Below are 15,932 nucleotides of genomic sequence, written 5' to 3' on the forward strand. Positions count from 1 at the left end.
CCTGGGAAACTTCTTGGTCATTACCGCCTCCCTCACTCAGAGGACCTTGCTCACTCAACTCGTCATAGGACAGGGTCTCCTCTAGCAGTTACTAGCTTTCCTTGAAGTTCTTGCATCTACTACCCACCTGAGCACAGACTAATTGCTCAGCACACAATGAGGCAATAGCCCAGCAAAGCCCTGTGCAGCCGGATTCCCCTCAGAGGACTCCTAACACTGAGACACCCTCCCTGACAGCAGTTAAAGGGTCTACCCTACAACACTTCCAGTCATGGGAGCTCACCACCTTACCAAGACTGGCTATTCCAACTGCTAAACTGACTTGCCATTTGTTATTGTACAGTGGTGTTCAGGCTTACTGAGCACAAGCAGGAGCACCGTTGACCTCAATGAGCCACACCTTCAGCTCCTCATCCACCATGAAGTCGAAGCCAAAGAGCTGGAAGCTCTGGTAAGGGAGGTGCTTGGTGCTGATGGCCGGCTCCACACTCATAAGGCAGCTCCTGTGGGCGGAGAGAGAGCTCACTGAGAATGGGGTGATAGAGGGAGAAGGAATACACAACATGTTCTTGGATAACTTTATATTAAACGTGTATAAAAACTGACTTTGTCTTAATATTGTATAAGACCACTATTATAAGAACTCAAGAAATAGTTTAAACAGAGAAGAAAATATTCTTTGATGGTTACAAGAGGGGGAAGGGAAGGAGGGAGAAGGGTATTCACTAATTAGACAGTAGATAAGAACTACTTTAGGTGACGGAAAAGACGACACACAATACAGGCGAGGTCAGCACAACTGGACTAAAGCAAAAGCAAAGAAGTTTCCTGAATAAATGAATGCCCTGAAGGCCAGTGTACAAGGGCAGGGGTTTGGGGACCATGGTTTCAGGGGACATCTAAGTCAACTGACATGATAAAATCCAGTAAGAAAACATTCTGCATCCCACTTAAGAGAGTGGCTTCTGGGGTCTTAAACGCTAGCAAGTGGCCATTTAAGATGCATCAATTGGTCTCAACCTACCTGGATCAAAGAAAAATGAAGAACACCAAGGACACAAGGTAATTTACAAGCCCAAGAGACAGAAAGGGCCACATAAACCAGAGACTACAACAGCCTGAGACCAGAAGAACTAGATGGTGCCTAGCTACAACTGATGAGTGCCCTGACAGGGAACACAACAGAGAACGCCTGAGGGAGCAGGAGAGCAGTGGGACGCAGACCACAAATTCTTGTAAAAAGACCTGACTTAATGGACTGACTGAGGCTAGAAGGACCCCAGTGGTCATGGCCCCCAGACCTTCTGTTGGCCTAGGACAGGAACCATTCCCAAAGCCAACTCTTCAGACAGGGATTGGACTGGACAAGGGGTTGGAGAGGGATGCTGGTGAGGAGTGAGCTTCTTGGATCAGTTGGACACTTAAGACTATGTTGGCATCTCCTGCCTGGAGGGGAGATGAGAGGGTAGGGGGGTTAGAAGCTGGTGAAATGGACACAAAAAGAGAGAGTGGAGGGAGAGAGCAGACCATCTCATTAGGGGGAGAGTAACTGGGAGTATATAGCAAGGTGTATATAAGTTTTTGTGTGAGAGACTGATTTGATTTGTAAACTTTCACTTAAACCACAATAAAAACTTTAAAAAAAAAACCAAAACTGCCTTTGTCTTAATTCCTTCTATTAAACTTATTACCAAGAGATTGTTAAAGAGAATGCTACTTATCAAGCAATTTGTTCAAAAACCCTACATTCATGTTCTTCCAGGTAAAGGCTGCATCCCCAGGCCTCACAGGGAAGGCCGCTGTCAACGCGGATTCCTTCAACAGGTGTGCTGCTGCCATAGTTGTTTACAATAAACAAAGCATTTCACAAGTGTGCCATGTGAAAAATGGACTATCATTCGGTGAGGAGCAGAATTTGCGAGTGGAATGTTGGTCTTATTCCTAATGCCAAATTATTGCTAATTAAAAATTAAGAGCCATAAATATTGAAACCAAATTTTGAGATTTAGAATAGTTATTAGCATTAACTACTGTTTGAGAAAACTGAGAAATTTTAGAGACACAAAAAAATTCAAAGCAAACTGGAGAGATACAATGAATAAGTACATGAGGTCATGCTGCTAAGGGTGTGATCTCAGACATGTTTTTTAAATCTAAGCCAAACTTTGATTTCCTTATCTATAAAATGGGGGTAAAAACAGTATCTACTCTTAGGATTGCTAAGACAGTTCCATGTGATAATTATATAAAGAACTTCAGATAACTCCTAGCACCTAGGAAAAATTTAATAAATCTAACTACGATAAACAAGTACATTCTACTAATGTATCCATTATTATGATAACCACAAATCTTATATTTAGGTACAAAAGTAACTATCATCTAGCACAAACACCCCAGAAAACCTATGCCATTTCTGCTTCATGAAGATCTTCTTTGGTTTTTTCCTCAAATGAATGTTGGGGCAAAATATTAATCCATTTTAGTAACTAAAATTGTTAGGATGACTCCAGGATTAGCAGAGATTACCATCCTTCTACACAGTATATGTTCAGAAAAGGAAAAGGGTTCCACGTGACCAACTCTAAGGTGTATCCTTGTAGTTAGGTTTTGACTCGTGACTTCAAAAGAGAAGAACTGAGACCTTGGTGAACTCGGAGTCAGGGCCTTGCTTCCCTCTGCATCCGTGTTTCAATCTATTACTGTAAATATGTTAAAACCTTTATAAATAATTTTGGACAGATTAGTCACTTAAGAACCAATTGGGATGAAAATTTCTTATCCCATTAATCTTTTACTTGCCCTTTCAAGCCACATACCACATTTTTTTCTACCTTTTATCTCTACTCCATGGGTGAATACCCGTAATTAAAAAAAAAAAAAAAAAATTAAACTATCCTTTAAAATATTATAATTAAGGAAAGTTTAAAAATGTAATACATGCTGATGGTAGGAAAGAAAAAAAGACCTAACGGTTCTAAAGAATAAAAAGTGAATAAAGCAGTACACTTCAACACATAAAGGAACAGCCAAGGGCCAGAACTAAATCAAAATTAACATTATTTTTTTATCAACTGAAAATTCAAGGTTAGCATTCACTTATCAGGATTTTTTTCTGTATCATCAGACTTTATACAGTGTATCTTTTTCAGCTGGAATGGAAAGCTAGGAGGATAGCTGAAAAACAAATGAACAAAAAACAAGGAGGAGGAACACTTATAGCACCAAAGTAGCAACACTGAACTATACAGACAATGAGAAGGAGGCTTTGTAAATTTCTAATAAACCTTTTACCTAGAACAGGAATCCTTTCTCCAGCATACTTGATTTAGCTGCTGTCAGAACCTGACCACCTATAATCCCTGATAAAAGGAAACTCCAAGCCCCAAAGTTATCCTATTAGACTCTGGGTACGAATATACTGATGACAAAGACCAGTCATCAAGACAAGGTGACAATGATACAGCAGATAAACAGACCAACAGAAAAGAATGGAGATCCCAGCAACAGGCCCTCTCATAAACGGTCACCTGTTTATGACAAAGCGCACCACGATGCAGTGAGCAAAGGCCACTCTTACACATAAATACCCCAGGGTGAACTGGATAGCCTTGTGAAGAAACATGAAACACCATATGTAACAATTCCGGATAGATTAAATCTAAAATATAAGAGATAAAACACAGATGGGTATCAATAGAGAATGGATAAATTGTGGATGATTCACACAATGGAATGTCACATAGTAATAAAAAAGATAATATACTGCTGTGTGCAACAATGTGGATGAATTCCATAGATGAAATACTGAGCAGAAAAAATGGGACACAAAACAGTAGATACAGTATAATTTCATTTACATAAAGTTCAAGAACAAACAAAAGTAATCTATAGTGATAAAGTCAGAAGAGTGGTTATTTTTGGCATGGAGTGTGTACTTTGAAGGATACCCTGGGTGGTGCGAATGGTTAGGTGCTTGACTACCAACCAAAAGGTTGGCAGTTTGAACCCACTCACAGTAGTACTGGAAGAGAGCCCCGGCAATCAGCTTCTGAAAGGCCATAGCCTTGAAAACTCTATGGAGAGCAGTTCTACTCTGCACACATGAGGTCGCCATGAGTCAGAATCAGCGAGACAGAAACTGGTTACTGGTTACATACTTTGAGGGAGTTTTAGGGGGTCTTTATCTTGATCTGTGTCATGGTTAGGTAGGCGTATACATAATTTAAAATTCACTAAGATATACACACTTATGCCCCCATGTGCCTGTCAGTTTGTCGTACTGTGGGGGCTTGTGTGTTGCTGTGATGGTGGAAGCTCTGCCATCAAGGACATCATACATGAAGAAAGCAAAAGGTCACTAAAAAGACAGGAGAGAAAGAAAAGACCAAAATGGATGTCAGAAAAGACTCTGAAACTTGCTCTTGAACGTCGAGTAGCTAAAGGAAAAATGATGAAGTAAAAGCTGAACAGAAGATTTCAAACGGTGGCTCAAGAAGACAAAGTAAAGTATTATGACCTATTATGATGTGCAAAGACCTGGAGATAGAAAACCAAGGGAAGAACATGCTTAGCATTTCACAAGCTGAAAGAATGGGAGAAAAAATTCAAGCCTCGAGTTGCAATGCTGAAGGATCCTATGGGGATATTAAATGACACAGGAAGCATCAAAAGAAGATGCAAGGAATACACAGAATCACTACACCAATAAGAATCAGCTGATGTTCAACCATTTTAGGAGGTGCCATATGATCATGACTCGATGGTACTGAAGGCAGAAGTCCAAGCTGCACTGAAGGCAATGGCGAAAAACAAGGCTCCAGGAAACGGACAGAATACCAATTGAGATGTTTCAACAAACGGATGCAGCGCTGGTACTGCTCCCTTGTCTGTGCCAAGAAATTTGGAAGACAGCTACCTGGCCAACCAGCTGGAAGAGATCCATATTTATGCCTATTCCCAAGAAAAGTGATACAACCAAATGTGGAAATTATCAAACAATATCATTAATATCACATGCAAGCAAAATTTTGATGAAGATCATTTGAAATCGGATGCAGCAAGTGTATCAACAGGGAACTGCCGGACGTTCAAGCCGGATTTAGAAGAGGATGTGGAAGCAGGGATATCACTGCTGATGTCAGATGGATCCTGGTTGAAAACAAAGAATACCAGAAAGATGTTTACCTGTATTCTATTGACTACGCAAAGGCATTCGACTGTGTCTCATAACAAATTATGGATAACATCTCAGAGAATGGGAATTCCAGAACACTTAATTGTGGTCGTGAGGAATCTGCACATGGATCAAGAAGAAGTCGCTCTAACAGGGTAAGGGGATGCTGCATGGTTTAAAGTCAGGAAAGATGTGCGTCAGGGTTGTATCCTTTCACCATACCTATTTAATCTGTATGCTGAGCAAATAATTCGAGAAGCTGGACTATATGAAGAAGAACAGGGCATCAGGATTGGAGGAAGACTCATTAACAACCTGCATTATGCAGATGACACAACCTTCCTTGCTGAAAGTGAAGAGGACCTGAAGCACTTACTAATGAAGATCAAAGACCACAGCCTTCAGTATGGATTACACCTAAACACAAAGAAAACAAAAATCCTCACAACTGGACAAATGACCAACATCATGATAAACGGAGAAAAGACTGAAGTTGCCAAGGATTTCATTTTACTTGCATCCACAATTGACACCCATGGAAGCAGCAGTTAGGAAATCAAAAGGCGGGTTGCATTGGGCAAATTGGCTGCAAAGGACCTCTTCAAAGTGCTGAAAAGCAAAGATGTCACTTTAAGGACTAAGGTACACCTGACCCAAGCCATGGTGTTTTCAGTCTCCTCATATGTATGCGAAAGTTGGACAATTAATAAGAAAGGCCAAGGAAAAATTGATGCCTTTTGAATTGTGGTGATGGCGAAGAATACTGAATATGTCATGGACTGCCAGAAGAACGAACAAATCTGTCTCAGAAGAAGTACAACCAGCATGCTCCTTAGAAGCAAAAATGGTGAGATTAAGTCTCACATACTTCGGATGTGTCGTCAGGAGAAGGATATCTTGCTTGGTAAAGCTAAGGGTCAGCGAAAAAGAGGAAGACCCTCAACGAGATGGACTGACACAGTGGCTGCAACAATGGGCTCAAGCATAACAAGGCTTGTGGGGATGGCATGGGACCAGGCAGTGTTTCATTCCGTTGTGCACAGCGTCACTGTGAGTCATAACTGACTCGGCGGCACCTAACAACAACGACAACATATACTTAAGATTTGTGTACTATACTGTATGCATATTATATCTCAATTTTTAAAAACATCTGCATTATTTAATATATTATAGTAAATGAATACCAACACTATAAAATTATTTCTAAGCATATTATGAAACAGGAGCAAGAGAAAAAGACAGATGGTAGAAGCAGACATATAGGCTGGAGGCTGGCAAACTTTTTCTATAAAGGGTCAGGCAGTAAATATTTTAGGTTTTGTAGGTTACAAGCAGTTTCTGTCACATAGGATTTTTTTTTTTTTTAAACCCTTTAAAAATGTAAAAACCATTTTTAGCTCATGGGCCATATGAAAACAGGTGGCAGGCTGGATGTGACCCACAAGGTGTAGTTTGCTGACCTCTGCTCTAGGTAACACAGGTTTTGGAATTATCAGACAAGGACATTAAGGAACTGCCATAAATATGTTTAAGAAAATATGAGACGAATGGGAGAATTTCACAGGGACATACAATCTAACGCAAGGGTCAGATGGAAATTCTAGAGCTGAAAAGTACAACAGCTATAAATACAGTACGTGGGCTTAGAGCAGGTTTTAATAGCATTTAATGTTTTAAACCTGAATTTTTAAAGCTTTTCAAAAGGTTTTAACAGCTGAAGAAAGGATTAGCAAACAGAAAGACAGGTCACAAAAAAAGAATGAGTGGAAACATGAAGGGATAAAAGGTGCACAAAAATTATTGGAGAAATATGAGACACTGAGAATGATGAAAACTCATGTAGTCAGAGACCCAGAAGGAGAAGACAGTGGGGCAAAAGCTGTTATCTGAGAAGATAATGGCCATGAATATTCCAAAACTGATGAAAAATATTAATCCATAGATTCAAGAAGTCCTATAAACCCTATACAGAATAAATACAAACAAAACTACACACACTTCATGGTAAAATTTATAAAAATCAACTAAAAGGAATATTAAAAACAGAGAAAAGATATATTAAAGAGCAATACTAAGATTTCAGCTGAATTCTCAAAAGAGGGAAGAGAGCAGATAATGGTATGCCACCTTCAAAGCAGTAAAAATTAAATGCTGATTTAGAAATCTATTTCCAGAACAAATATCCTTGAAAAATGAAGACAAAATAGATATATTATCAGATAAACAAAAACTGACAGAATTTATCACCATCAGACCTCATTTAAAAACTAAGAATGAGTTTTTCAAGAATAAGGAAAATGCTCCCAGACAAAAGTAAATGCAGTAAAGAAAGAGAAGCAACACAAAGAATTAAAATATAAGGCTAAATCTAAATTACTATCAACTACATAAAATAATCCCTGGTGGTGCAGTGGTTAAGTGCTACGGCTGCTAATGAAAAGGTCAGCAGTTCGAATCTACTAGCTGCTCCTTGAAAACCCTATGGGGCAGTTCTACTCTGTCCTATAGGGTCATTATGAGTTGGATTGACTTAATGGCAGTAGGTTTGGTTTTGTTTGTTTATATAAAATAATAATGTCTTAAGGAGTTTAAAATATATGAAGTATTAATGACCACCCACGTACCCACCATCCAGTACTTATTAGGCAGTTCTACTCTGTCCTGTAGGGTTGCTATGAATCAGAATTGACTTGATGGCATTGAGTTTGGTTTTTTGGTATGTACAATCCTGTAAATAATATACTATCTGCTCTGCTTGTTGTTAGTTGATATAAACGGAATCAATCTTTATGCACCTTTGATGGCTTGTATTTTTGCCTAACATTATATCTGTGCAATACACCTCTACTGTAGCTGTCATTTATTCATTTTCACTGCTGTATAGTATTCCTTTGCATGACTATTCCACAGTTCATCTGTTTTTCTGTTGATGGACTTTTGGTTTATTTACTTTTTCTATTAACACAGTGTTGCCAGGTCTATTGGTGCATGCATTTCAGCATTTTGGGGGGGAACATACCTGGTAATGGAATTTCTGGGTCATAGTACATGAAAAAAACAGGTGAAAATTCATTAGTTAATGTCAAACTGTTTTCCAAAGAGAATGTGCTAATTTATACTCTTACCAACAGTGCATAAGATTTCTCAATGACCTATATCCTTGTCTACACTTGATATTGTGAGATTTCTTAATTTCTGCCAATCTTATGAAATAAAATGTATCATTGTAATCCTGATATACATTTCCTGATATCTACTGGGAAACCCTTGTGGCATGGTGGTTAAGAGCTATGGCTGCTAACCAAAAGCTTGGAAGTTTGAATTCACCACGTGCTCCCTGGAAACCCTATAGGGCAGTTCTACTCCGTCCTACAGAGCTGCTATGAGTTGGAATCAACTCGATGGCAACAGTTTTTTTTTTTTTTTCTTTATGTCTACTGAACTAGAACATTTTTTTTTTTTTATTGTACTTTAGATGAAGGTTTACAGAACAAACTAGTTAGTACACACATTGTTCTATGACGTTGGTTAACAACTCCATGACATGTCATCACTCTCCCTTCTAAACCCTGGGTTCCCTATTACCAGGTTTCCTCTTCCCTCCTGCTTTCCATTCCCTGCCCCAGGGCTGGTATGCCCTTGAGTCTTGTTTTGTTTTATGGGCCTGTCCAACCTTTGGCCAAAGGATGAACCTCAAGAGTGGCCTCTTTACTGAGCTGAAACAGTATCCAGGGACAATACTCTCAGGGTTTCTCCAGTCCCTATCAGGGCAGCAAGTCTGTTTTTGTGTGTGTGTGTGTTTGTGTGCGTGTGTTCGAATTTTGCTCTACATTTTCTCCAGCTCTGTCCGGACCCCTGCCAAAGCAGTCGGTGTAGTAGCCAGGCACCGTCTAGGTGTCATCGATTGTGGCCGGGCACCAACTAGTTCTTCTGGTCTCAGGATGATGTAGGTCTCTGGTTCATGTGGCCCTTTCTGTCTCTTGGGCTCTTAGTTGTCGTGTGACCTTGGTGTTCTTCATTCTCCTTTGATCCAGGTGGGTTGAGACCAATTGATGCATCTTAGATGGCCGCTTGTTAGCATTTAAGACCCCAGACGCCACATTTCAAAGTGGGATGCAGAATGTTTTCATAATAGAATTATTTTGCCAATTGACTTAGAAGTCCCCTTAAACCATGGTTCCCAAACCCCCGCCCTTGCTCCGCTGACCTTTGAAGCATTCATTTTATCCCGGAAACTTCTTTGCTTTTGGTCCAGTCCAATTGAGCTGACCTTCCATGTATTGAGTGTTGTCCTTCCCTTCACCTAAAGCAGATCTTATCTACTAATTAATCAGTAAAAAAAACCCTCTCCCTCTCTCCCTCCCTCCCCCCTCGTAACCACAAAAGTATGTGTTCTTCTCAGTTTATACTATTTCTCAAGATCTTATAATAGTGGTCTTATACAATATTTGTCCTTTTGCCTCTGACTGATTTCACTCAGCATAATGCCTTCCAGGTTCCCCCATGTTATGAAATGTTTCACAGATTCGTCACTGTTCTTTATCAATGCGTAGTATTCCATTGTGTGAATATACCACAATTTATTTACCCATTCATCCGTTGATGGACACCTTGGTAGCTTCCAGGTTTTTGCTATTGTAAACAGAGCTGCAATAAACATGGGTGTGCATATATCTGTTCGTGTGAAGGCTCTTGTTCCTCTAGGGTATATTCCGAGGAGTGGGATTTCTGGGTTGTATGGTAGTTCTATTTCTAACTGTTTAAGATAACGCCAGATAGATTTCCAAAGTGGTTGTACCATTTTACATTCCCACCAGCAGTGTCTAAGAGTTCCAATCTCTCCATAGCCTCTCCAACATTTATTATTTTGTGTTTTTTGGATTAATGCCAGCCTTGTTGGAGTGAGATGGAATCTCATCGTAGTTTTAATTTGCATTTCTCTAATGGCTAATGATTGAGAGCATTTTCTCATGTATCTGTTAGCTGCCTGAATATCTTCTTTAGTGAAGTGTGTGTTCATATCCTTTGCCCACTTCTTGATTGGGTTGTTTGTCTTTTTGTGGTTGAGTTTTGACAGAATCACATAGATTTTAGAGATCAGGCGCTAGTCGGAGATGTCATAGCTGAAAATTCTTTCCCAGTCTGTAGGTGGTCTTTTTACTCTTTTGGTGAAGTCTTTAGATGAGCATAGGTGTTTGATTTTTAGGAGCTCCCAGTTATCTGGTTTCTCTTCGTCATTTTTGGTAATGTTTTGTATTCTGTTTATGCCTTGTATTAGGGCTCCTAAAGTTGTCCCTATTTTTTCTTCCATGATCTTTATCATTTTAGTCCTTATGTTTAGGTCTTTGATCCACTTGGAGTTAGTTTTTGTGCTTGGTGTGAGGTATGGGTCCTATTTCATTTTTTTGCAAATGGATATCCAGTTATGCCAGCACAATTTGTTACAAAGACTGTCTTTTCCCCAATTAACTGACACTGGGCCTTTGTCAAATATCAGCTGCTCATATGTGGATGGATTTATATCTGGGTTCTCAATTCTGTTCCACTGGTCTATGTGCCTGTTGTTGTGCCAATATCAGGCTGTTTTGACTACTGTGGCTGTATAATAGGTTCTGAAATCAGGTAGAGTGAGGCGTCCCACTTTCTTCTTGTTTTTCAGTAATGCTTTGCTTATCCGAGGCTTCTTTCCCTTCCATATGAAGTTGGTGATTTGTTTCTCTATCACCTTAAAAAATGACATTGGAATTTGGATCGGAAGTGCATTGTATGTATAGATGGCTTTTGGTAGAATAGACATTTTTACCATGTTAAATCTTCCTATCCATGAGCAAGGTATGTTTTTCCACTTAAGTATGTCCTTTTGAATTTCTTGTAGTAGAGCTTTGTAGTTTTCTTTGTATAGGTCTTCTATATCCTTGGTAAGATTTATTCCTAAGTATTTTATCTTCTTGGGGGCTACTGTGAATGGTATTGATTTGGTGATTTCCTCTTCGATGTTCTTTTTGTTGATGTAGAGGAATCCAAGTGATTTTTGTATGTTTATTTTATAACCTGAGACTCTGTCAAACTTTTCTATTAGTTTCAGTAGTTTTCTGGCTGATTCGTTGGAGTTTTCTATGTATAAGATCATGTCATCTGCAAATAGAGATAATTTTACTTCCTCCTTGCCAATCCGGATGCCTTTTATTTCTTTGTCTAGCTTAATTGCCCTGGCTAGGACTTCTAGAACGATGTTGAATAAGAGCGGTGATAAAGGGCATCCTTGTCTGGTTCCCGTTCTCAGGGGAAATGCTTTCAGGTTCTCTCCATTTAGAGTGATGTTGGCTGTTGGCTTTGCATAGATGCCCTTTATTATGTTGAGGGATTTTCCTTCAGTTCCTATTTTGCTGAGAGTTTTTATCATAAATGGGTGTTGGACTTTGTCAAATGCCTTTTCTGCATCAATTGATAAGATCATGTGGTTTTTGTCTTTTGTTTTATTTATGTGGTGGATTACATTAATGGTTTTTCTGATATTAAACCAGCCTTGCATTCCTGGTATAAATCCCACTTGATCATGGTGAATTATTTTTTTCATATGTTGTTGAATTCTATTGGCTAGAATTTTGTTGAGGATTTTTGCATCTATGTTCATGAGGGATATAGGTCTGTAATTTTCTTTTTTTGTAATGTCTTTACCTGGTTTTGGTATCAGGGACATGGTGGCTTCATAGAATGAGTTGGGTAGTATTCCGTCATTTTCTACGCTTTGAAATACCTTTAGTAGTAGTGGTGTTAACTCTTCTCTGAAAGTTTGGTAGAACTCTGCAGTGAAGCCGTCCGGGCCAGGGCTTTTTTTTGTTAGGAGTTTTTTGATTACCGTTTCAATCTCTTTTTTTGTTATGGGTCTATTTAGTTGTTCTACTTCTGAATGTGTTAGTTTAGGTAGGTAGTGTTTTTCCAGGAATTCATCCATTTCTTCTAGGTTTGCAAATTTGTTAGAGTACAATTTTTCGTAATAATCTGATATGATTCTTTTCATCTCAGTTGGGTCTGTTGTGATGTGGCCCTTCTTGTTTCTTATTCGGGTTATTTGTTTCCTTTCCTGTATTTCTTTAGTCAGTCTATCCAACGGTTTATCGATTTTGTTAATTTTTTCAAAGAACCAGCTTTTGGCTTTGTTAATTCTTTCAATTGTTTTTCTGTTCTCTCATTCATTTAGTTCAGCTCTAATTTTTATTATTTGTTTTCTTCTGGTGCCTGATGGATTCTTTTGTTGCTCACTTTCTATTTGTTCGAGTTGTAGGGACAGTTCTCTGATTTTGGCTCTTTCTTCTTTTTGTATGTGTGCATTTATCGATATAAATTGGCCTCTGAGCACTGCTTTTGCTGTGTCCCAGAGGTTTTGATAGGAAGTATTTTCAATCTCGTTGCATTCTATGAATTTCCTTATTCCCTCCTTGATGTCTTCTATAACCCAGTCTTTTTTCAGGAGGGTATTGTTCAGTTTCCAAGTATTTGATTTCTTTTCCCTAGTTTTTCTGTTATTGATTTCTAGTTTTATTGCCTTGTGGTCTGAGAAGATGCTTTGTAATATTTCGATGTTTTGGATTCTGCAAAGGTTTGTTTTATGACCTAATATGTGGTCTATTCTAGAGAATGTTCCATGTGCGCTAGAAAAAAAAGTATACTTTGCAGCAGTTGGGTGGAGAGTTCTGTATAAGTCAATGAGGTCAAGTTGGTTGATTGTTGTAATTAGGTCTTCCGTGTCTCTATTGAGCTTCTTACTGGATGTCCTGTCCTTCTCCGAAAGTGGTGTGTTGAAGTCTCCTACTATAATTGTGGAGGTGTCTATCTCACTTTTCAGTTCTGTTAAAAGTTGATTTATGTATCTTGCAGCCCTGTCATTGGATGCATAAATATTTAATATGGTTATGTCTTCCTGATCAATTGTCCCTTTTATCATTATGTAGTGTCCTTCTTTATCCTTTGTGGTGGATTTAAGTCTAAAGTCTATTTTGTCAGAAATTAATATTGCTACTCCTCTTCTTTTTTGCTTATTGTTTGCTTGATGTATTTTTTTCCATCCTTTGAGTTTTAGTTTGTTTGTGTCTCTAAGTCTAAGGTGTGTCTCTTGTAGGCAGCATATAGACGGATCGTGTTTCTTTATCCAGTCCGAGACTCTCTGTCTCTTTATTGGTGCATTTAGTCCATTTACATTCAGCGTAATTATAGATAAATAAGTGTTTAGTGTTGTCATTTTGATGCCTTTTTATGTGTGTTGTTGACAATTTCATTTTTCCACTTACTTTTTTGTGCTGAGACGTTTTTCTTAGTAAATTGTGAGATCCTCATTTTCGTAGTGTTTGACTTTATGTTTGTTGAGTCGTTACGTTTTTCTTGGCTTTTATCTTGAGTTATGGAGTTGTTATACCTCTTTGTGGCTACCTTAATATTTACCCCTATTTTTCTAAGTAAAAACCTAACTTGTATTGTTCTACATCGCCTTGTATCACTCTCCAAAAAATATGGAACGCTTCACGAATTTGCGTGTCATCCTTGCGCAGGGGCCATGCTAATCTTCTCTGTATCGTTCCAATTTTAGTATATGTGCTGCCGGAGCGAGCACCATCATTCTGCTTTTGCATGCATATGAGGAGGCTGAAAACACCATGGTTTAGGTCAGGCACGCCTTAGTCCTTAAAGTGATATCTTTGCTTTTCAACACTGTAAAGAGGTCTTTTGCAGCAATTTTGCCCAATGCAATCCATTGTTTGATTTCTTGACTGCTGCTTCCATGAGTGTTAACTGTGGATCCAAGTAAGATGAAATTCTTGACAGTTCCAATCTTTTATCCATTTATCAAGATGTTGCTTATTGCTTCATTTGCGAAGATTTTTGTTTATGTTGAGGTATAATACATACTGAAGGCTTCATCAGTAAGTGCTTCAAGTCCTCTTCACTTTCAGCAAGCAATGTTGTATCATTTGCATATCACAGGTTGTTAATGAGTCTCCCTCCAATCCTGACTCTGTATTTTCTCAGACTATTTGGTCAGTATACAGACTGAATAAGTATGGTGAAAAGATATAACACTGATGCACACCATTCCTGACTTTAAAACATGTAGTATCCCCTTGTTCTGTTTGAATGACTACCTCTTGGTCTATGTACAGGTTCCTGAGGAGCACAATTAAGTGTTCTGAAATTCCCATTCTTTGCAATATTATCCATAATTTGTTATGATCCACAAAATTGAATGTCTTTGCATAGTCAAAAAACACAGGTAGGTGGGGCCGAGATGGCGGAGTAGTCGCACACTTCTGGTGATCCCTCTTACAACAAAGACCCAAAAAAACAAGTGAAATGATGATATTTATGACAAGCCAGGAGCCCTGAACATCAAAGGCACAGTTACAAAATGGACTGAGCAGCAGGAGGAGGGAGAGACGGTTCAGAAGCAGTAAGGAATTGCTGGACCTGAATCACTGGGAACCCTCAGGCACCATTCCCTGGAGCAACCATGGTGGGGCTGGTGGTAGTGTTCCGGACATAGTTTCCTCAGGGAGAGACAGCTAGCCACACAGCCTACTCACACCTCTGAAACCAGAGAACAGCACTCTTGGTAAAAGCTAAGCACTTGTGTTTATTTTCCCACACCCCCAGCCCACAAGCCAGCTTCAGTGGCTGTCGATTTCCCTGGGCCTGAGATAGGTCCTGCTGCAGGCCCTGAGCCATTCTCTCAGCCTTGGAGAAGGAACAAATTCACAACTGGGGGAAAAGATAATCTGCCAGCTCCACTAAGCTGCAGAGTTCAGGACAGAAGTGGCTCCTATCCATGCATAAATGGTCTGTTGATGTTAAACAGCTTTCATCCCTGCATGAACCTGTGTGTGCCTATTTCAGAAGAACAGGCCTTTGTTGGAGACTGCATCCGTTTCAGCTGTGTGGTGGAGAGATGGTGTTTGACACTGCTCTGCCTATTAAACAGGGTCCTCGCCTACCCATATCAAGGGTCTAAGGACTAGTGGCTCCACCCATATCACCAAGCCATCCATAACAGGGGTCCAAGGATAACTGGTACCTCCCATTCTTTACAATTAAAAGCATTGGGTGCCCATGGTCTGGCTGCAGAACCCATCCACCTGGGACTCACTTTCCTCACAGACGCTCGGGGTACAGTTGTCAGCACCCTACCTTGTTCAGAGTGTGACCCCCTGCTGCAACCAGATACCTGTACCTACACCAGTCACCCCTGCCCTTTTAAGACTGTAGAACAGAGCCTGTACCACACTCTTGATGACCAACTATCAGGACACCTGAGCTGAACTCATACAAGAAAACTGAAGGGACTCCAAGGCTCATAAACCTGGTAACAGCTCCAGTCATCTGGTGACAGGGTGTTAGAGCTTCAAAGGTGAAAATAATCAAGCTAGCTCACTCAAGCAAACTATTTGGGTACATCAAAACAAAGTAAGAAGCTAGGATATAGTAGGCAAACATAAGCTAATAACCTCTGGATGGCTCAGAGATAACATTCAATATCAAATCACATAAAGAAGCAGACCATGATCGTTTCAACAAGCTCTCAAAACAAAGAATCAAGGAATCTTCTGGATGAAGATGCACTCCAGGAATTACCAGATGCAGAGTACAAGAGATTAATATACAGAACTCTTTAAGACACCAGGAACAAAATCAGGAAAGAGATCAGGCAAAACACAGAACAAGCCAAGAAACACACAGATAAAGCAATTGAAGAATTAAAAAGGCT

General features: G+C 39.5%; 1 protein-coding gene and 1 non-coding gene across 9 annotated transcripts in view; both read right to left on the reverse strand.

The window, feature by feature from the left end:
- Positions 1-15,932, reverse strand: part of TTL (tubulin tyrosine ligase) — a 63,212-nt gene that overhangs the window by 13,150 nt on the left and 34,130 nt on the right. For all 8 annotated transcript variants that reach the window (XR_010317980.1, XR_010317979.1, XR_010317981.1 and 5 more), the window contains exon 6: positions 360-503. Coding sequence is in view for 5 of the 8 variants with exons in the window: in XM_003417400.4 (XP_003417448.1) it covers positions 360-503 (144 nt within the window). In the remaining 3 variants the exon portion in view is untranslated. The remainder of the gene's footprint in view (positions 1-359; positions 504-15,932) is intronic.
- LOC111752664 (U6 spliceosomal RNA) lies at positions 13,681-13,787 on the reverse strand. The gene has a single exon (XR_002787544.1). It is a non-coding gene; the product is annotated as a U6 spliceosomal RNA (small nuclear RNA).

Source organism: Loxodonta africana, chromosome 15, assembly GCF_030014295.1.
Source record: "Loxodonta africana isolate mLoxAfr1 chromosome 15, mLoxAfr1.hap2, whole genome shotgun sequence".
Classification (NCBI taxonomy): domain Eukaryota; kingdom Metazoa; phylum Chordata; class Mammalia; order Proboscidea; family Elephantidae; genus Loxodonta; species Loxodonta africana.